Genomic DNA, 23,475 nt, shown 5'->3' on the forward strand with positions numbered 1-23,475 from the left:
TCCTTCGTCGTAGTAGGATAGGTCATTCGCGGATGTGAGGTCCTCAGGCGCTCAGTGTGCGCCTCCCTTTGTGCCTCTCCACTCAAGATGGCTCCCGTTTTAGAGAAGAAGCTACTGGGCGCAGCCGGGACAGGCGATACTATGGAAAACAGCAACGAGGATGAGGAAGGACAAAACCTCTGGTATGCTCGTACCCCCAACGTGTCCATAAGTGCTGCGGGTTTAGCAAGGATTCCGTTTATTTGACACTGTGATGTGCTGCTTTGTCATCAGCCGGGTGCTGCCCAGTTCAGACGCCGGTCCCGGATGAGCCCAAAACACTTCACATAAACTTACAGCAACGTCTGGATCAGGCTAGATTAGACCTCTACAGTGGGCTAAATAATAAAGAAAGTCTTTTGAGACGTTAGGACGCAGATTGTCTCGGTTTATATGCTCATGTCATGCTCACTGGCTAGCATTTGTTTAAACTCAACGGTTTACTTGAGTTCTGTAGTGTTCAAGTCGTTTCTGATTAAGCTTTGCTTGGCTAATTAAATTGAAATGCGGGTGGTGATTGTTTTATGATGAGTTTTAGGAAACTGACAGTTGATTTGCGTTGCTGATGGGATCTAACGGTTGATTGACATCCATCTCTTGTGTGAGAGGTTAATTGTGGTAACGGCCTTTTGTGGATGTTTTGGTAACATTATATAACCTAGTTACAGGTGTCTGCAGACGAAACTAAACATTCAACTACTTTGTACGTTTTAAAGCCCATGTCTGCTAATGTCATGAATGGCATGTGATCGGTGGTCGTTTGTTTTGTTTTTCAGGTCTTCAATCCTCAGCGAAGTTTCCACACGCTCAAGCTCTAAATTGCCCTCTGGGAAAAATATATTGCTTTTCGGTATGTAAGATTTGTTTTTTGTTGTTGAATATTGTTCTCAATCCAAATTCACATTTTATTAAAAGCGCATTTGTGTTTTGAGTACAATTTCGACATGTAACATTACGCTTCTTCATTTATATGCATGTGCAACCTTCAGCAAATATCTTTGAATACAATGTATGAAGCTGGTAAAGGGATAGTTCACCCAAAAATGATAATTCTGTTATAAAGTCTCACCATCTTGGTATGGCTTACTTTTTTTTCCCGCGGAACACAAACAAAGATAATTTAAACAATGCTGGTGCTAATCAAACTTTCATTGACTTCCATTGCATGGGACAAAAAACACATAAACAATATATATTTTGATGTGTTCTACATAAGAAAGAAAGTCATACAGGTTTGGAATGACATGAGTGAGTGAATCCCTTTAACTGTGTCCCTAGCATAAATCTGAAATAATTCTTTGTCTTAAAGGTCCAATGATGTGGATTTTTAAATTATTTTATAATGTTTCCTGAGGTGTACTTGTATTGTTAGTATGATTTTTACACCATAAAATGTTATAATTTAGAAATAAAAATCTTGTTATTAGCCCTTTGGCTTGAATGCTCTGTTTCAAGGGGCGTGTCTGCTGTGAGACTTCAGTTTAAACGCCCACTGCTGTGATTGGCTGACATCTTTGCATTTGAAATGCATTAGTGGAACCCCTCTCGAATACTTTTACTACCCTTTTTTTTACTATTAGAGCTGTTGAGATAAACGAATCGTGAAAGTGGTGATTATAGCATTATTTTTAGATTTTTCCCATCACATGAAAAGCTGCAGTGATGAGCATTGAATACACATGCAAGTCTGTTGATCGCGTGAATGCAATGATCTCGTCATTGCAACGCTATTTTTCTCACAAAATGCTTTGACCACAACTAACAGCAAACACAATATCGACATGAATACAGTAAAAGCTTCTTTGTGCAGCATAACAGCGTCATTCGTTATAACGACAGTTTGGGCAAGTCTGCAGATATACTCGCGATGTATGATTGACAGCTCCGGACATTATAAAGAGACTTTGATCGCTCTCTGTAGTTTAACACACTTTAAATAACAGATTAGTTTCATGCTACTAAAAGAAACAATGTGAAGTTGATCGTTTAGTCACTGGCTTGATTCACGGATGCATAAACGGTAATAAATGATTTAGAAAGAAAGTCTGTGTGAACTTGAATAATTAGCTACACATCAGAAATCACTGATCACAGATCAGGCATTAATGAACACTGTTACTCACTGTTTGTGGCAGTGCTGTCGAATGCTGTCAGTGCTGTCGGAAAATAAACGGAACCCATTTTCTCCAAATTCTCTGGGCGGGCAAAGCAGAGAAAGGGGAGGTAACCTTTTCCCCATATGACGACATACAGGGAAGATTCCAGATCGGCTCGTCTGAGCTTTCATTTTCTCAAAGGCAGAGCAGGACAGCCAGAACTCGGTTTACACCCATCAAAATTTCTAGCCACTGGGGGACCATATACAGGCTAACTCATATTAATGTTAAAAAACCTCATAAAGTGAAATGTTCATGTTATGGGACCTTTAACACTCTTAGGATTTTATTATTCAGTGCACCGATGTGTCATGATTTATGAGTGATATGATTTCTGGTGATGTTTTAGGGGAGGATGGTTCAGGAAAGACGACACTCATGTCAAAACTTCAAGGAGCCGAGCACAGTAAGAAAGGTAGAGGGCTGGAATACTTGTACCTGAGCGTCCAGGATGAAGACAGAGAGGGTAAGTCATTTTAAACTGGGTCAAAGAAGGTGATGAAAGAATGGAAATAATTAACAAAGTAATATTTAAGGATTATGAAGCTTTGGTGCGACATAGTTTTGTTTTTAGTCATGTCCTGTTTTCTGTTAATAGGTCACACACTATGAAATGTATTTATATATTGTTTTGTACACAAATTACATTAGACTACTAGAATGACGTGAAACATTATGTAATAAATATTTTGGGTACATTTACTCAGTAGAAAATGCAGTTTATTCAGTTATTTTTTTATTTATTCACAATAAACTCTTCCAGATTTAACTCGCTGCAGCGTGTGGATCCTGGATGGAGACCTGTACCACAAAGGCTTGCTGAAGTTTGCAGTGACCGCTGAGTCGTTGAAGGACAGTCTAGTTGTGTTTGTGGTGGACATGTCACGGCCTTGGACCATCATGGAGTCGTTGCAGAAGTGGGCGAGTGTGCTGCGTGAACACGTGGACAAACTGAAGATCCCACCTGAGGAAATGAGAGAGATGGAGCAGAGGAGTAAGTGCTGTTTTGCTTCTTTTTTTTCTACTACTGGATGTAATAGTACCAACACTTTACTGGTTGTAAAGGTCATTCAGATTCAAGTGTGATTATGGGTGATGGTGTGTGCATGGCATCTACTTCCAGCTGTTTTAATGCTACTCAAGTGAAGGATGTTTGTTCAACTAGAGGACATTTTGTGCAGTATGTCAACCCATATTAGGCAGTTGGGAATATTAATGTTGGTAGAGCTTAACATTTATGTCAGTTTTCAAATGTACCTTCTCTTGTGAGAATCGTTCCTTGTTTTGATATGTTAATGTGTAGAGTCAGTAGAACACAGTGACGCTGATTGCTACATTTACAAAATTGACATCAGGAGGAGAATTAGCAGCAGAAACCGTATAGTCAATAACAGATTGTGCAGAAAGTTGTGGTGCAGTAGTAAATACAGTAATACATTCATCATAACACATGGTGTGGAGGTTCATGTTTTTTGGTTGGTTGTTTTTTGATAGTGAAGAATGAACTTTAAACATTAAAGGATATTTTTTTCTGTTGTGAATTCACAGTAAGTAATATAGAAAGTCTAAAGGTGTTCACTGCAGTTCAAAAGTTTGGGGTCTGTAAGATTTTTAAAAATGTTTTTGAAATCAGCCTCTTATAAAAACTGCATTTATTTGATCAAAATACAGGTAAAAAAAAGTATATTGTTTTCAATTTTAATATATTTTAAAATGTAATTTCCAGCTCTTTCAGTCTTCAGTGTCACATGATCCTTCAGAAATCATTCTAATATGCTGATTTGCTGCTCAAGAAACATTTATTATGAATGTTGAAAACTGAAAAAACTCAAACTGTGATATTTCCCCTCAGAATTCTTTGAATCGAAAATAAAAAAAACAGAATTTATTTGAAATGGAAATCTTTTGTAACATTTATAAATGTCTTCTGTCACTTTTGAAAAGTGTCCTAGCTGAATAACTGCAATCATTTCTTCCAAATTGCGCTGACCCCGAACTTCTTGAAGTGAATAATTTGGATTTTAAAAGTTTAACTTTCGATTGACAATGCATTTGATGACTTAAGGTGTTTTGCTTTATGAAAACATTAGGTTGGCACAGTAGCGTTTGAGAAGTCTGAATGTTTTTGCAGTGTGAAGAGAGAGGCAGAGTGCTCAGACATGAAGTGAGAGGCTATTTCCGAGGATGACTGTTTCTGCGTGTGCCCTATAAACAGGGCTGTGACAGCAGAATGGGGAAGTGGCTTGGCAATGGTATTGTTTTTTAGCTTTCATATGAAATACAAAGCCCAGTGGTTTTACAACAAATTTGAATGGCAGTTTGAATCACTAGCTCTTTATGTCCCAGGCAGTGTTGACCACCTTATTGTATGACGTTCATCCTTCTAATATGTTTTCATCATACAAACCAAGCATTCTGTGATGGTTTTCAATGTTTTACTTTTACAGTTAAAACATGAGGTTTCAAATGGTTCATTGAAACATCATTCATATCACATATTTACAGTTTATTTTTTTATTATTTTGCAAATACAAATACTATTTTATCTAGGCTGTTATATGATCCCTTGAAGTTGCCATTTTGATATTGGTGACCTATCCACTGTGTTCCTCATTTGCTTATTTCTGCTGTCAGAAAATTATTTTAATATGCTACCATTCACAATATTTGCAGTCAGTAAATTTTTTTTTCTGAAAGAAATTAATACTTTTGAGTACGGACACATTAAATGGACCAAAAGTTACATGAAAGACATTTATAATGTTACAAAAGATATCTATTTCAAACAAATATTGTGTTTGTATGAACTGACTATTCATCAAAGAATTCTGAAAAAAAAAAATATATAATATATATTATTCATTAAAACATTTTTTTTTTAAACTGTAACAATATTTCACATTATTACTGTTTTTACTGTGCCTTTGATCAAATAAATGCGGCCTTGGTGAGCATAAGAGACTTGTTTCAAAAACATTACAGAAATATTATTGACCCCAAACTTTTGAACATGGTGTATATTTTATTTTTCAAGTCCACATCCCTCAATTGCCAAATGTTGGATGTATTGAATTAGTGTCCGAACACATTAAGCCTCAAGCTGCTTTAAGCTTTTTAAAACTGACCCACCCAGAAAAGGGGCCGGGCCGTTGCTTCCTTAAGCACTGCTGAGATCAACTTAGGAAGCACAAGCAGGGCAGCCTCTGCTCACTCCTTATATCTGACCGGATTCTGTGATGTCAGCACTCTAGTGGGAAGGACGTTTCAGCCTCTCTTACAAGGCGTTGCATCATGGTCTGCTCAGTCAGACGTTCCTGACATTCAACTCGTTGCTCTAAGCAGGGCATGAGCACAACACCCAAGCATAACACAAACCACTGTGCTAAAACACGCCGTCTCTCAGCTCTTATTCAGCTAACACATTTACCAACTTTAGGCAACTTTTTTTTTTGTATGTAGAGATGTCTGGATGTACTTTGGAAGTATTTTTTTTATGTTGTTTTTGTGGATTTAAAATGTGGATTTGTAACTGCTTTTTACAAAAACAACACTATAACATGATTTTTAGATGCACTTGTTAGCACTCTGACGGATTAATACCTGCAAATGCACACTGGACGTGTGTATTCTGTTGACGTCCCTACCCTTGTTTGAGGAAGCTGGTCAAAGTCGACAGTAGAAAGTGATTGTAAACTGGTGCTTCTTTTGATTAAGGTTGTTACAGTCATATTGATTAAGAAAGTTACAGATTCAAATCTTTACCACATCTTCAATGTTGATTGTCTGGTGAAAACAGGCTGATCAAGTTATTAAAAAAAATGTTAGTCAAGTTTGTTTAGAGAACTGTGGAGATAACATGAGGCAGTATAATCAAGGGTTTTATTTAAAAATATCTGCAGACGGTGCCATGTGATTATTGAACTCTTGCCTATTATCATTTAAGAAGAATTACTTGATGGTAAACATTGGCTTGCCTTCTGGAAATAATTAAAATTTCCAAATGATTATCTTGATCTCTGGCTCTTGTGGAAACATGTATATAAACTCCACATCACTGGGTGTGGGTAATTGAGTGTAATAAAACCAGTTCATAAAGAGATTCATGAGTGATGAATCCAGTTTATACACTACTGTTAAAAAGTTTGGGGTCGGTATGGCTGCTTTTACATAATGCAGTAAAAACAGTAATAATATTGTGTAATATTAGCATTTAAAATAACTTTTCTATTTAAATATATCTTTTGAATTATTTATTCCTATGATGGCAACGCTGAATTTTCAGCAGCCGTTACTCCAGTCTTCAGTGTCACATGATTCTTTCTTATTATGTTGAAACCGTTGTGCTGCATAATAATTTGTGGAAACCATGATGTAGCACTTTTTTACAGGATTATTTGAATAGAAAGTTAAAAAAAACAGCATTTATTTGAAATAAAAAATCTTTTGTGACATTATAAATGTCTTTACTGTCACTGTTTATTATTTGAATATGTCCTTGGCTTGCTGGATAAGTATTCATTTCTTTAAGAAAAAATCTTTTAAACTGTAGTATATGTTGAATCTGCTTTTAAGACTGGGGTGTCTGTTATTCCAGCAGCATGTTGTTCCATTAACAGTACGTTAGAGGAAGTTGTGCAGCTTGCCTGGTTTCTGGGTCATCTGGAGCTGCATTCTTAAGGTTCCTAAGGAAGTTCCTCCCCCTTTCCCTCCCTCTCCACCTCCTCAATCTACCACCAATAAAAGACCATTCCAGCCACCTACACATCACCAGACCACCATGCCCTCTTCATATACTCCTGTGTATCAGGCTGGCAGTGACTAACATTGATTTTGGTTGCTGTTCCTGTGTTCTGTAATGTAGGGCTCAGACAGGGTCTTGAGAATGTGCTGTCAGCTCTGTTCACATCTGAGCTGCGTTTCTACAGGCTTCGACTGCTCAAATGTGTCCATAACAAGTCAGTTACACAACAGATAATGAACTGTTTGGGCCAAAAACCATGCTACAAATCCTTGCCTATGCTGAATGAATATTTTTTTTAATGTAATCTTTTTTCTTTTTTTTTTGGTACTGTTTGGGTCTTATGTAACTTGACTGAATGTCCCAAATCTGTGGATGTTCTTTATATTTGTATGGGTTTTTATTAGTTCGGGCTATTTAAGATTTAAAGGGATAGTTCACCCAAAAATTTAATTTCTGTTCGTTTACTGACCCCATTTGTAAATTTTGCTCATATCTGTTGAGTTCACACAATACACAAAAAGGTATCGTAAAAGTAATCCATATAAATCAAGTGATTTAATCCAAGTCTTTTAAAGAGACTCAATCACTTTAGAAGTCTATATTAAATCGGTTCATCATCTATTATATAAATATTGATCAACATGTAAATATTTAAAACCTGTAAAGTTATGACAATTTCTAGTCATCAGTCATTTGATGAACTACTCGTACATTTTCAAGAACAGCTAAATGAATGCATTATTGCTGCTAGTAAGCTAATAGTAGCTTGAATGCAGTCTTTGTAGAGTTTATAACTTTTGCAGGTCCACTAGAAATGCATTGTTGTGCCATTTAAAGAAACTTGGAAGTATAAGTTATTTTTGTTGTCGTCATCAATCTAATATATTGTTTAAACCCCATTGTCTACTTATTGATAGAAAATCTCTGCATGATTTGAAGCCTTTGCTTTATTAAATGTTGGCATGCCTTTTAAGTTTGTTGTAAAATATGGATTCAATTGCAATGTTTTGTAAATAGTAATGTGTAATGCGATGCTTCTGTTATCGTCAACTGTATGAAGTACCTACTGACTCTGTTTACTGTAAATATATGTATAAAAGTTTGACCCTGCTTGTGTCTTGCTCTCTTTTATGCAGTGGTTCAGGCCTTCCAGGAATATGTAGAACCAGAGGAAGCCACGCCGAGCTCGCCCCAGAGACGAGGGCCAGCAGCCGGGGGAGAAGATGAGAGTGTGCTGCTGCCCCTGGGAGACAACGTCCTCACACACAACCTGGGCATTCCAGTGCTCATAGTTTGCTCAAAGGTAGGTGAAAGTGATAAGATAATTTGACCCGCAACATTGGGTCCAATAGGTGTTTTATTATCTTAACAAATCAGCATTATAAATGTTTCAAAATTAATCACATTATTGAAGCACACTTTTTAATTAAGTTTCAGAAGTGTTTGTAGCACAATGTAACATTAGTGTGTGTGTAAACATGCAATACTGTTCAAAAATGGGTCAATAAGATTTTGTATGATTTCTTATATTATAAAAACTAGTTTTGCTATAGGCAGGCATACTTTATAATTTATAATTATAAATATACCAATGTATTTTAAATACATTTATTTAATGCTAAGTATATTACAAATACATTTAAATATCCTGCATTTAAATACTGATATTATACAGTGATCATATCTTTAATAATGATATCGAAACATATTTTAGGCTTAATATTAAGAAATGTGCATTGTGCAGTAAAGTACTCCAAATAAAGTTTAACATTTATATCAGTAAGTCTCAAGCGATATGTCAAAAAATATGTTAATAGAGTTGTAGTGCTCTCTGTGTTACATAAAATATTTTAAAACAGTACAGTAAATAATACAGTTTAACTGTTTATATATTATAATATATTTAAAAAAAAATTTTTTTTATTTAATTTAATTTATTCCTGTGATGGCAAAGCTGATTTTTAAGCCACTCTTCAGTGTCACATGATCCTTCAGAAATCATTGATGATGATCATGATGACTTTTTTTTTCAGGATTTGATGAATGGGAAGTTCAAAAGAACAGCGTTTATATAAAATGGAAATCTGTTTTGGTCAATGTAATTTGTTCTTGCTCAATAAAAGTGAGTAAAAAACATCTTACTGACCCCAAACATTTGAATGATAATGTACGTCCTGTGTATATAAATAGGAGTTTGTATACAGTTTTGGGAATTTGAGCAGCTATTTTTGAGTTTTGCTCCATGTTAAGAGATTGTTGTTTCTGATGCATCATTGAGTGTCTTTAAATGGATGAAAAGCTCTCTTTATGGAGTCTCAGTAGCCCGCAGGTCCAGAGCTGCAGACTCACCATGCTCCCCTCACATGCTCTCTCGGATCAGAACATGCTTAATGTTTTCTTCTATTGTTAGTCTCCCTCCAGCCCTGGGTGCATGAAAGAGAACCCGTTTTTAAATGAGGTGGTTTAGGTCTGAGAGGAAAATGTTCGCTCTTTGTTCTCTTCAACTTAAAGAGGCAAAGTGATCAAACAGCCTCACCCTAGGATAGAGGAGAATAGAGCCTGATTGAATTTCAGAATGCAGTTCTTTCCAGTTTACTAAAAAAACACAAATTTCGTTCTTATCGATATGCATTAGTATCATCGTTACAGACCTGCAAAAACGGCAGCATTTCACTGGCCTACTGCAACCTTTAGGGAGAGTTCACTCAAAAATGAAAATTGTCATTTACTCACTCATGTTGTTCCAAACCTTTATGACTTTCTTTCTTCTGTGAACACAAAAGATATTTTAAAGAATGCTGAGGTCCAAACAACAGTGGATGCTGTTGACATTCATTGAATGGAGAAAAAAAAGATTTTAAAATGATCTTTTTCACGATATCAGGAGTAGGTTTAGCTTACTTAATTCAAAAATTGCATTGCTTTGTTTCCACATTTGTAAATTTAAGTGTTGTAGACAGGATGTGTTTATTATTAATTGAGAGAGTATGTCCTGTGGTTCAGTGGAAGGTCAGCGGTGTCTGTGACATGCAGAGATGAGTTTGCATTTGCAGTGATGGTCATGGCAGCCTCCTGGATTTTTAAGCAGCCTAGCCGGCTCCTCCTCTTCCTGCCAAAACGATTATTGCTGGCAATCGGCCACAACCTGAGTCATTATGGCTGCTGCATTGTAATGAGTCCCCTTACGCATGTGTGTGCTTGTCTGCTATTTTTAGGATTGTGTGTCTGTCTTTTAAAAACAAACGGTATATAGAGGCTCAATAAATTTAAAGGGATGGTTTACTCAAATATGGCAATTTTCACTCTTATGTTGTTTAGTCACGCTCTAAACACACTGCACCCAAGACAGTTTTTTTTCCCCACTTGAAATGATTATCTCTGTCTCTGTCTTTTAGTGTGATGCTGTCAGTGTACTGGAGAAGGAGCACGACTACAAGGAGGAGCACTTTGACTTCATTCAGTCACACATCCGGCGGTTCTGTCTACAGTGTATCCTACACACTCAATATTTTCAATATTTATATTTTTGTATTATTACTCTTTCCCTATACAGTACACTGTAAAAAAAAAAAAATCATTTTACATGTACTGCAAAAATCTGGCAGCTGTGGTTGCCAGAAATTCATCGTAATATTTTGGGTATTACAGGGTGGCATATTGGTCATGTACATTTTCCAACTTTAAGTTTTAATATTAGTATACCAATCTACTTGATGTACCATAGTCTATGGCTGGGTAGTATGTCGTGTTTGTACGATATATCGATATATTTTTTTTAATAAACAATATGGAATGAGGCAATACCGTTCATATCGATATAAAATAGTTTGAAACGAGCGCATCTGAAAAATAGCAGAGGACACAGTGTGAGCTGCTGTGCGGGGACAAAGTGCATAATTCGATTTGTCCTGAGCATGATTTATATTGATGCCTTTTAAAACTACTCGTAAGATATAGGGGCCTTTTTTAACAATCTAAGTGCATGGTCTGAAGTGCATGGAGCTTTTTTTCCACTTTTGCTAGATTAACGACGGAAAAAACAGTTGGCGCGCCAGGCACGTGGTCCAAAAGGACCATGGGTGTGTTTTGGGCAGAGTGCAATAAAAAAAGCCAGTTACGCTTGCACCATGGTGGATTCGCTATATTTATGGCGGAATATGCAAGAGGAAAGACTGAGCGCTTTTAGGAATCATTTTATTTTTAATATTTAAAAATGTTTGTGTGCTACTGCACGTCCCTGTGTGTATAATAATGTATGCGCATTGTGCACCTGCCTATAGGCGCATATTACTAACACACCCTTTAAATAACACCAAAAATACTGCACTATTGACTTTAGACCAGGTTTTTGTTGCTCAATGGCGCAGTCGTTTTCAGTTGCCTCAAAATAGCAATGCGCATGAACACCTCGTTTTCAGACCAGCACCCAGCACCAGCATGGGCGATTGTTTAAATTTGCTGGACATGAAAATGATAACACTGTCGAGCTGAAAGTAGCAAAAAACACTTGCATTGCATAGTTAAAGGGGTAGTTTATCAAAAAATTAAAATTCTGTCATTTATTCACCCTCAAGTTGTTCCAAACCTGTATGAGTTTCTTTGATGTTCACAAAAGATATTTTGAAGAATATGGGTAACCAAACAGTTTACGGTAGCCATTGACTTCCATAGTATGGAAAAAAATTCTGACAGTCAATGGTTACCGTCAACTGTTTGGTTACCCATATTCTTCAAAATATCATCTTTTGTGTTCAACATACTGCATGAAAGAAACTCATTCAGGTTTGGAAAAACTTAAGGGTGAGTAAATGATGACAGTTTTCATTTGTGTGAACTATCCCTTTAACGTGTATAGTTTAAAGCAGCTTGCCTCGTCAGATGCTCTGACAGAGCCTACATTTGCTGACAGATATTTTCGCTGTTTAATGCGTTTGAGATGTTGTGTTTCCCTCAGTGCATAACTTGCATTTCACAGGTGTTTTCTGTAAATGTTATAAAGTCTTGCAAATATTTCCATTTTGCTGTCAAGAAATGGATGAACCTTCTGCAAGCGAGTCTCGGCTCAACTTAATTCAGTAAACGAGCGCAACCGCATGGCAAATAGATGGAGAGCAATAGAATAGGAGCACAATTCTGACTAATATATACTTTTTACTAAAATATTTCTTGTTGGACAATGAATTTTAAACCTACTAGTATTTTTATGATAGCAGTAGCTGTAAAGTGACTATTGTAATGGGGTAATCAAATAGCCAATTATAATTAGTCTGTGCTTATTATTTTAATTTTTAGTTTAGTGGATTTAACTTCTGCTTTAAAAAGCATTATATTTGGTTTTTGGATTGTAATGTTAGTGTTAGAATGTAAACCCTTTTTTTGCACATATAGGATAGCTTGCGTTACATTCACTCTATTTGTGTTTCTCCATAGCCTTCAATATGAACATTGTTGGACAACATTGGACAGGATGTAATATGACTTTTTTTTTTTTTTATAATTACAGATATTTTTTTTAAAATTCAAATAGAAAAAAAGATAGATAATACCTAGATATAACCGTATATCACCATTCGGCCAAATAATAGAGATATTATTTTTATTTTTTTTGCCATATAGCCCAGCCCTACCAAAATATGGTACCTGAAAATGTAACAATAACCACCAGAATAATACAGGTGGTAAAACTAAAAGCTACATGATTTGTTCAAAAGTGACCTATGCTTGTGTATAGACATTAATTCAAAAACTGAAAATGTAACGCAGTACTGCCCAAATGAAAGGACAAATGGGAATGTCCTTTCATTCTTTTTCATTGTAAATTATACAGCAATTTATCGGTTTTACTTTTGTTCAGTTTTTTACCATACATGGTGAGGTGACTTAGGGTTAACAGATTAATGTGTTTTTTTGTTTTGTTTTACTGTGGCATTTTTAGAGTTTTATTTTTTAACCTTTTTTTAGTGTACTCCTCCTTAATCAAGTGTCACAGATGGAGCTGGCTTGATTTACACTTCGGTCAAAGAGGAGAAGAACATGGACCTTCTTTACAAATACATGGTGCACAAAATATACGACTTCCAGTTTACAACGCCTGCCTTAGTGGTGGAGAAAGACACTGTGTTCATGTGAGTTTTCTAAAATCCCCTAAAAACATTGCATTTATCTTTTTATTATCTTCTTTATGCAAGAAAACCATGTCTATTTCAATTTGGTGCGAGTCCGTCAAACTTGTTCCTATTAAAACCATTTTTATATCTCTGCATAGTCCATCTGGATGGGACAATGACAAGAAAATTGCCATCCTGCATGAAAACTTCACAACAGTTCGACCTGAAGATCCCTTTGAAGACTTTATAACGAAACCTCCTGTACGAAAGGTGAGGAGAGAAAACCTAAGAGTGAGAATTTCACCATAATCGGCTACTGTGTGTGTAAAATTTGCTTTTTTGTCTCTAAAGTTGGTGCATGACAAGGAAATCAGTGCAGAGGATGAGCAGGTCTTCCTCATGAAACAGCAGGTAACTGAACCGACTTCAGTTTTAGGATAAGGTTTCTTTCACTCTTAAGTTACACATTAGAAAGGCAGCCAAAACGTACCTCCACCAATCAAGTGATCTCTTCACTGACGTTGACTTGCATCTCTCACAGAACTCTCCAGCTGTCCCTCATTAGATAAAGTGAAATCCATTTGGCATGTTTAATTTCCCTCATGGTTCCAGAGTTCTCTGACCAATCAGGAGCTGGTGAAGCCTCTTCAGTGTTTTTATTCAGGAGTGCAGTATACTGTTTACTTGCAGAGTATTTGGTTATTTTAAAATAATAATTGATTCCTAGTGGATATTACATATTGGCACATTCTCTGGATGTTCACTGTGGGCCTTGTCTTGTCCTGAACAGCTCCATGTGGTTTAATCAATTGTGAACAGTGTTTATGTGAGGGGCTTTTATTGAGAATGGTCTTTAACACAATATTAGGCTGCATATAAACACTGTCAACGCTATTAAGCGGCTGCTTTTGATTTCACCAAGTACATTCGTTTCTTTGTCTTTGAAATGAAAGATCACTTTGTGTGACATGGAATACAAACAGTGTTGTGTATCAGCTAGATAACTCTAGTTGTATAATACAAACTTGAGTACATTTATTAAAATGTCATCATAATGTCAGTTTTAATTCAAAATAATCTACCATTTAAAAGTTTGACATTGGTAAGAAAAAAGTGTTTGAAAGGGCATATTTATCTAAAAATATCTTTGCTATCAGTTTTGATCAATTTAATGCATACTTGCTGAATATCCAAGTACTAATTTCTTTATAAAAAAATATATTTTCCCAAATGTTTGAACGGTAGCATAAGTATTTCAAAATAATGATTTAAGCTTTTTATTAAGGCTTTACATAGCAGTATTTCAGCTCTCATGTCTTCTCTTACTTTATTACAGTCATTGTTATCCAAGCAGCCAGCCACACCCACAAGAGGAACAGTAAGTGTGACTTTAGACCGCACACTTGCCTCACACACTTAAGCGTGCACTGTTATGCTGCTTTGAGGATTTTTTGTGATAATATTTTGACACTTGTGCTTTGTAATGTTACATAAGCCACTGAATCCTTTCGCTTTGTTAAAAATTGCACTTTAGATTCACCTTTAGTGATCATTTTGTGTAGCGAGAAAACTAAATCTGCTGAACTGCTTTTGCATTTTCCTGACACCTGTTTTTTGTTTGTTTGTGTGTATAGGAGTCTCCTGCCCGGACTGCATCTGGTTCACCCCGGCCGACAGGCCGAACAGGGCCCACAAATGTGGCTAGTGTCTCACCCATGACCTCGGTGAAGAAACCAGACCCCAACATGAAAGGTACGATATCTTGCTTAGCAAGATTACATGTACCATTTGATGCAGAACCTAAATGAAAGCTTTGTGATCCCATGGCTCTCTGTTCATCGGGGCGGCACAAATAACACATGATTGTGCAGTCAAGCAAAAACAGTGTTTTCGTGAGAGTCTAAATATGAGCACTTTGTTCTCTTTCTCTCTTTCTTTCTCTCCCACACTCATCTCATTTTGCTGGATCATCCCTCTGCCTCTGTCTTGCAGTGTTCTTCTAACCTTTTTAAAACACTGCCCTCCTGAGGAGACCGTTGGAATAATTCCCTAAACAATATATTCCTGCTGGTTCCAGTTGGTGTGGGAAAAAATGAAATTTTCCCATCATTAAGCTCAGCTGGACAGCATATCTCATACCAGCAGGAATAGATTCAGTCCCTTTAATTAAATCAACTTTAATTGACTCTTAAACCTTACCGCTCTGTAGGGTATCAGGTATCATATTTCACATTTTTGACATTTTTCACCATCTTTCAGTTGATAGCCAGCTTGTGAGCATTGTCGTTAGTGTCATTGATACCAAAACCATAGCCCTTTCAGTATTATAATGGTGGTAATTCTAATTCTGGATGTGCTTTTCAATAGCTCAGTGTAAATGAATGTCAGTTGGGCCTCCCCATTGTCTCTTGAGGTCATGATATTTAATTTGTGTGTGTTTATAGGAGCAGCAGCAAATGAGGGAGTGCTGGCCAACTTCTTCAACAGTCTTCTAAGTAAAAAGACAGGTGCTCCGGGCAGTCCGGGCAGTCCTGGGACACCAGGAGCAGGAGCGGCTGTACAAGGTTCTGCCAAGAAAACAGGTAAATTCTTCCTTTGCCAGCCTCAAGTCTAGGAACAGGTGAATCTCACAAAGTACTGCCATGTATGGGTCATATCTTACCCCAAAATAAAAAAATGTGTATGTGTGTGTATCTATATTACTACAAAGTAATACAGCTGTTTTCTATTCGAATTTTCTGTGACTCAAAGCTGAATTTTCAGCATCATTACTCCAGTCTTTAGTCACATGGTCCTTCAGAAATCATTCTATAATGCCGATTTGCTGCTCAAGAAACATTTATTATTATCATTATTATTATCAATGTTGAAAACAGTTGTGTACAATTTGTTTTCAGGATTATTTAATGAATAGAAAGTTCAAAAGAACAGCATTTATCTGATATGTATAGCTTTTGCAACATTATAATACTAATAATGTCTATACTGTCACTTGATCAATTTAATTTATCCTTGCTGAATAAATGTATTCTTTCCCCAAAGTTCTTTCTCAAAAAAAAAAAAAAAAGAAATCTTACTGGCCCAAAACTTTTGAACGGTAGTACAATGTTGCAAAAGCTTTCTATAGCCCCTTTTCCACCGAAATTACCCGGAACAATTTGTAACAGGAACTTTTTTTACAGGAACTTTTCCCTCCAGACCTACTACTGTCTGCGTTTACACTGCGGTCTAAAGTACCGTGAAGATTAGGCAAATTAGTCCGGTAATGTAGGACTGCGCGCGGCTGCTCCTCCCAGTCAGTGACGGGACAGAAATCATTTTTGCGCGACATTGTCTGCAACAATAACAAGTGGAGGAGATTCAAGCAGCGCTGCTTTTGCTGGTTATGTATTGGTTTACTAAAGAGGTCCTTAACAAAACTGCGGAAAAGAGACAAGCACTGATACTAAAGCATATTCTTAAAGCTCGTAAAGCTTGATTTAAAATAAGACAACGTATGTTATTATCAGCTATTACGGACATTGACCGTGCGATTGCTGAGACGAATGCGCGCCATCGGACAGAAAGAGCAAGATTGATATTTATTTACTGAACGCAGAACGAATCTCGCGAAAGACTTTTAAAAATGCCGGTTGAAATAAAATGCTGCGTGAGTTCAACCAATCATCATGTTCAGCGCCCAAGTCCCACCCCCGAAAGTTCCCGAACTTTGAAAAAGTACTACCTTGGGAGCAGGGCCGTTTGGAGGGGGAAATATTTACCCGGAACTTCATTTAGACCCCGGTTCCTGCGGTCGAAACACACCGAGTACCACCCCAAAATTCCTAGTTCCCGGGGAAAGTTCCTGCGGTGGAAACGCGGCTTATTTCAGATAAATCCTGTTCTTTTGAACTTTCTATTCATCAAAGAATCCTAAAAAAAAATTTTGCACAACTGTTTTCAACATTGATTATAGTCATTAATGTTTCTTGAGCAGCAAATCAGCATATTACAATGATTTCTGAAGGATCATGTGACAGTCAAACAATTGAGTACAATTCAAACAATTGAGAACACTTCAAACATGCCATAAGCTTCCGTCGGATTCCAAAATGCATGGTTGAACTTTATTTTTAATGAAGATCCAGCTCATGTGGGGAAGATATTGCATTTGTTCATTTCATTTTACCGGATTAGTTTGTAAACAAGAGACTGGATTTGCAGACAGGATGAGATTAAAAAACAATGCTGTGGCTTCTGGATCTGACAGGAATGATGCAACACAATTATGTGAGTTATGTACGTGTCTAACTAAACATAACTTCCACACTGTCACAGGCTTTGTATTTGAGGTGTTGTAGGTTCATTGTCTTGCGATTCGTGATCCGACTCTAACATGTATGGGACCGGGCTTAAATCTTAAGTGGTGAAATACATTCTGGTTGCCGTTTCTCCACATTGTATGTTTTCAAAACAATTCCTCACGTGTAATGACGGGGGAGCCGAAGCTCATTATAATATGCAAAACTGTTATCCAATCATAGCAGTGGGCGTTCACTTCCAAGTCTTCAATGCGGCACGCCCATAAAAAATGAGCGTTTTAAGAGCTATGCTCAAAACCAGGGTAGAAAATAGCCTATAACTTGTGTGTTTTTTACATTCAAACATCATAATGAATAAGTCTTAAAGGTGAACTATGTAGGATTTTTGCAGTAAAACATCCAGAAACCACTAGGCCAGTGTTATATATTTTGTTCAGTTGAGTACTTAGAATATCCCAAATGTTTTCAACTATTTGTAAATCGTGAGAAAATTGCTATTTGAACCAAGGAGCCGGGACGTGTGAGCTATGCGTGTGAGGGAGTCGCCTGTCGATTGCGTCATATCTGCGTCACCCTCGGTCTCCGGTTTTATTCAGTGAAACGCTTTACTCTCACTGCATTGTGAACAAGTGTCATAGCAGCCGCCGAGCGAACGTCATAACTTCCTTTTCAACACACTCAGATATATCTAATACGATAAACAGAGCTGCGTTACTGCACACTCAGCACTGGAGAAGAGGAAGTGCCGCCGGCAACCGTGTCATAATAAAAGTCCCGCCGGCGACTATGCCATAATAACAGTCCCGCTCTTCAATCGCTCCTGCGGCCTTGCTCAGCTCCACAACACTCGGTCCTGCTCTGCTCTGCAGTAATGTTAATAATCGCATCCATGAACATGATTTCTGCCCGAGTCCTATCCTGACTGTTTTCCACCGGCTGTGAGGTGAAGACCACATGTCCCAAGATTCTGCGCTCAAACGTGGCGTCATCAAACTACGCCTTTGTTTTGAACAGGCGAGTTCTAGTGGACGGAAAAGTTACATAGTGTAGCTTTAAGTTGACCTCAGACAACAGTATACATTTTTTTTAAAGCCAGTTCATGACCCCTTTAACTGCGTGACAAAAATTGTTATTGACGTCGCTTCACGTACTTTAGTCATTTATTTGCATTAATTTCATTCAATTATATATATATATATATATATACTTAGAATGACTACTTAAAAAAAGATGAAAACATTAATATTACTCATTACTGCAAAACAGTAATGTAGTTCTGAAAATCAAGACTTTATTCTATCTATCTATCTATCTATCTATCTATCTATCTATCTATCTATCTATCTATCTATCTATCTATCTATCTATCTATCTATCTATCTATCTCTCTATCTCTCTATCTCTCTATCTCTCTATCTCTCTATCTATCTCTCTATCTCTCTATCTCTCTATCTCTCTATCTCTCTATCTCTCTATCTCTCTATCTCTCTATCTCTCTATCTCTCTATCTCTCTATCTCTCTCTCTATCTCTCTATCTCTCTATCTCTCTATCTCTCTATCTCTCTATCTCTCTATCTATCTATCTATCTATCTATCTATCTATCTATCTCTCTCTATCTCTCTCTATCTCTCTCTATCTCTCTCTATCTCTCTCTATCTATCTCTATCTCTCTATCTATCTCTATCTCTCTATCTCTCTCTATCTATCTCTCTCTATCTCTCTCTCTCTATCTCTCTATCTATCTCTCTATCTATCTATCTCTCTATCTATCTATCTAATGCAGTAATGAGTAATATTAATGTATTTATCTTTTTTTAAGTAGTGAGAATTTGGGAAAATGTGTAAAAATGCATCCAATTGTTAGTATTGGCTTCAGTTTCTTTATGCAAAACACAAATCATCCCAAGCCATTTGTCTGAATAACATGAAATTGACAAAAAATTATCCAAATTATCCAAGTGTTGCTCATAGTGACTAATAGGCCTATTTTTGAATACAATGTCTCTCAAACAGGGTATACATGGACATATTCTTTCTTCCCCTTTTGATTTTGGGTTGAACTATGACTTGTACAATCCTCCGTGAGGTTCACCTGATCACCTTCTGTCATAATGTTCTTTTGTTCCCTCTGGACAATGCTGTTTTTTGTGGAGTTTTACCCTTAGAGCCAGAGAGAGTAAGCAGAAGGAATGGGCTGAAAAGCCTGTGTGAGTGATGGTGATATCTCATACTCGCTGGTTTTCATACTTAGAATGATGCCAAATTCATACCAACTGCACTTTTTGTTACAGTGGTTTACATGAAGTTCTAATATATTAACACTTTCCTGTTCTTTACCCGGCGTTATGGCCCCAGCATGTAATGAAGTAGTGCTTTAAGAACCCCATTTTTTTTTCTTTCCCTTTTCATGTCCGTCTCAGTACGTTTGCATTTTTGTGTCGCTGCTCAGCATGTTCCTTTTGAATGCATACCAGCATGCAGCACTCATCCACATCCACCGAACTGGTTCCCACATAACCAACCTGTGTTATTTCTATATACAAAACAGAAACTACAGGAGATTACTCTGTTCTTTTTTTCTTTCTCTCTTTTTTCCAAGGGCAGAAGCCGGGTTTGACTGACGTCCAGGCGGAACTGGACCGAATGTCTCGTAAACCCGAATCAATGGTAACGGCCAACGACACCCCAGCGACGGAGAACGAGGCATGAACGCGTCGACAGCATTGTCCACTCTGGAAATTAACATGTAATGACAAAGGAGAAAAAAAAAATGCTATTCATGACCAAAATTCCCCCCCACCTTGTGTTTCAATCAGCAAACAGCTCGAAAGTGTTGGGATTCTGTCAGATGTACAGGCTCTGATGTTGTGGGGGAAAAAGAGGGAGATTTTTGAAAAGATGCGACCGCTTTTCTTTGTTTTCGTTTCCAGACCCCTTTCTATGTTTGTTTGTTCATTTGTGGTGATTTAATTTTTGGTGTGGCATGGCAGGTCAGGTAATGGGTGCTCTCTCCTTAAGGAGGCAGTCGAACCTCTAAAGTGTGGGGCCTTGCTTAGCTTGGGACACCTTTAACGGCACCTATTCCCCTCCTCCTGACGAGAGCAGATACGCACTTCTGCATTCAACGAGCAGGCACTTCATGTTGTAATCTGCTACAACTACTGCTAAAAGCCTAAACATATTCATCGAAAACAAGAAGTACTTGCAAAAAGAATATAGTGTGTACAAATATAGTTGCATTTATGCTGATGTATTTATAAAGAAGAAAGCAAAGCACGCTTTTATTTCCTGTGTTTTATCAGTGAGACGTTAAGCTTCACTTAACATGGTTAGCATCACTGATGTCATGACACTAATGACGAATACCCATTGGCCTTCAGCATACAGGAATGGCAGACATTGCCACACCGCCGCTTTGAATTATGTAAATATGCGCTAAATATTTGCTATACAAGCTTTTGATTTGATTTTGTATTAAATTGAATTATTTTAACAATTTATGGAGAACTATTTCAGATGAAAAGAGCATCAGGCTGAGCATTTTCTTTTGGCTGTGGTTGTTTTTGGAGGAGAGGGGCAGGGCAGCATCTTTCCTAGTATAACTCCCAAGTGCCTGTGTCATAGTGGAGGTGCTTGTCTCCAAAAGTGGAATTGCACTGTAGCATCAACAGTCAATTGTTCTTTTTTTTTTGTTTTCGTTTTTGTTTTTATCCAGCTTGATGTAATTTATTTTTGTTTGTTTTTTTTGTCTGTGGTCATTGATTTATTGCTAAAATTACACATTTTGCTTACTCCATTTGCCTAGATTCTTTTTTGCTGCCATAGGGAGCTTGCCTTTCAATTCGTCAGTGAATGTCAGTGTCCACATAAAAGGTGTTTAGCATCTTGGCGGGACATTTCGCCCCACCCTCAAGTTTCAAGTGGCTTAAACCACTAGCACCATTCTCATGTGGCCAAGTGACAGACTGTGCATCGTGTCTTTTATCAGTCCTTAGAAATGAGATATCATATGTATAACTTGAGGACTGATTCATGTTAAACATTCCCGGTTTCTGCGCAGTGTAGGTGTCTCTGTAGGCGACGCATGTTTGTTTTGTGTGCCCTGCCTCAGTGCCCACTGGAAGTGACGACTTTGCCTTCAGTGTAGCGTTCACCGTTGTCACTCCACGTGCTCTGTCTCTTCACTCAGGGTAGGTTTGAGTCCATACAACAGCCTCGTCCGTCTTCATAGTGAATTTCTCAACATTTTCTTCCACTACTGATACTGTATCATATTGAATTTCTTTTGTTTTTGGTCATTGAACATGTAACGGATTTAGTTGGTTTAGCTTGACGAATCATCCACAGACATGATGTAGTGGTTTTCTTAAGGTTTTTAACCTTGATGTTGTAGTGGAGAAATGGAGCAGCTAAAGTGGCTTTTAATCGATCATTACATTTTCAGATGAAAAAGGAAAACGCAGAGAATTGGAATCTGGAACCAAAGATGTAGAATCCACATGTTATGTCTATGTCGAGTAGCTGCCCTAAATTTCTCCCAGGTGGCCGCTCTTGGCCGAGCCTGGAGAAGCCATCATTCCAAAACGGATCCTCTGTTTACTGTGGTGGTCTGTGTTCAATGTCCGATTTTTTTGTTTTTGTTTTATTTTTTTTCCCCCACTAGAGTTTGAAGTCTTTGTCCTTTTTTTTTTTTTTTTTTTTTTTTTTTTTTAAGCTCTTCAAGGGAATAGACCACAAGACGTGTAGAGTTTACTGTTGTTTTGCATGAACTTGTGTTAGAAATATGAAAAGAAAAATCTCATACCAAATTAGAGATAAGGAACTCGAATGAAATGTTCATTTATTCTGCGTAATATTGCTTAACGGTTTCCATTTATGATGGGCAGGGCTAAAGCATTTGCTGATATTCAAGCACAACATTAAGTCTGGACTATATACCTCTTGTTTCGAATTTCTTGGCTGTCACTAATGAAGCCTCCGATCACATGTAACATTCTACTCTTATAACCTTAAATGCGCTTAAGATGCACTTAAGTATTCTGCATTTGCTGTGTGACTGAAATCTCACTAAGTATCACTGACACATTCCTGTGTGAACATGGCTCCTTTTTTCCACCAAAAGACGTGGCGTTGTAACCGTTTTACTGGAAGTGAAGAACTGTTATTAATTCGTCTTTAGTTACATTTTAAAAAGCAACACATTGTTAGCATTAAAAAAAAAAACATTTCCTTTTTTTTCCCGGTTACTGACTTTAATAGTAGCTTGGTGCAAACGTAAGCAAAAACTTAAAGGACTAAGACATTGAAAAACTAACAAGCTGCTCCTGAGATGCCTGAAGTACTTGAAAAAGCTTCCTAACTCAGAACCCATCTGTTTTCCCAAAGGAGACCCACAACGGATAAAAGGTCTTAGGGTGGCCACCAAAAGAAACGAGTTTACTTGGCTTCTGCTTCATTGATTTCTTTCCCTTGGTTGGGGATGATTGCAATTCTATAATGAACAGCACATTTTGTATGCATTTCATTCAGACTAGGATGGATGTTGTCCGCTTTGTTCTGTATAATCCTTCTAATATGCACTTACCCCCCTGTAAGTAAGAAAATGTTGAGAAAATGCTCTGGCTTCCAAAATTTTCTATTCATGAATTGAAAGACCTTTCTATTCACACAAAAGACTGTTTTGGTCTATACCGTAAAGTGAGTCTGATTGTATGGCTTTAACTTGATGCAGTATGTGGCCATGTGGAATCTTGCTTTAATGCAAACAAGATAAGGAAATGTCTTTTTTTCAGTCCTGGCTTAAATAAAATACAAATCCAGACTACAAATATCTTGTGTTTTGCTTATGTCGGTTCATTTCATTTCAGAAGATGCACAGCATAACAGTACTGATTACTACAAATGTTTTATATTTTGGTTGTCAGTACGTCTATTGAGACTGATAATTTGAAACGGTTTAAGAAATGCCTGTTTTCAGATAATTTTTTTGGGAACCAAACCAGTAGGGGTCAGTATTGTTCTCCCAGTTTCTATCAATTATTTGGTGTCCGTATTAGATGTTTGATGAAAATTGTTACACATATCCAAAAATGCAATCTTAAGGCTACACACGTTCTATGTAAAAGTTCA

General features: G+C 37.2%; 1 protein-coding gene across 2 annotated transcripts; it reads left to right on the forward strand.

The window, feature by feature from the left end:
* The first annotated feature begins 30 nt into the window (after positions 1–30).
* Positions 31–23,171, forward strand: dync1li2 (dynein, cytoplasmic 1, light intermediate chain 2). 2 transcript variants are annotated; one of them, XM_079842343.1, is made up of 13 exons: positions 31–182; positions 816–889; positions 2,545–2,661; positions 2,959–3,189; positions 8,073–8,239; positions 10,332–10,425; positions 12,926–13,061; positions 13,202–13,313; positions 13,395–13,454; positions 14,380–14,421; positions 14,678–14,795; positions 15,488–15,625; positions 19,946–23,171. In XM_079842343.1, exons 1-13 carry the CDS (start codon positions 88–90, stop codon positions 20,053–20,055), a joined length of 1,494 nt encoding a protein of 497 aa, XP_079698469.1. In that variant the 5' UTR covers positions 31–87; the 3' UTR covers positions 20,056–23,171. The 2 variants fall into 2 exon arrangements, with proteins under 2 accessions (XP_079698469.1, XP_079698470.1); XM_079842344.1 differs by having other exon boundaries at positions 43–182; positions 19,951–23,171.
* The last annotated feature ends 304 nt before the right edge of the window (positions 23,172–23,475 follow it).

The sequence above is a fragment of the Gobio gobio genome (genome assembly GCF_949357685.1).
Source record: "Gobio gobio genome assembly, chromosome: 2".
Classification (NCBI taxonomy): Eukaryota; Metazoa; Chordata; class Actinopteri; order Cypriniformes; family Gobionidae; genus Gobio; species Gobio gobio.

Excerpts from the sequence above, each read along its gene's own strand:
- dync1li2 (XM_079842343.1), top strand. The coding sequence starts at position 88 with ATGGCTCCCGTTTTAGAGAAGAAGCTACTGGGCGCAGCCGGGACAGGC. Across the intron at positions 3,190-8,072 it reads GAGAGAGATGGAGCAGAGGA|TGGTTCAGGCCTTCCAGGAA; the intron begins GTAAGTGCTGTT and ends TCTTTTATGCAG. Across the intron at positions 13,314-13,394 it reads CGAAACCTCCTGTACGAAAG|TTGGTGCATGACAAGGAAAT; the intron begins GTGAGGAGAGAA and ends TTGTCTCTAAAG.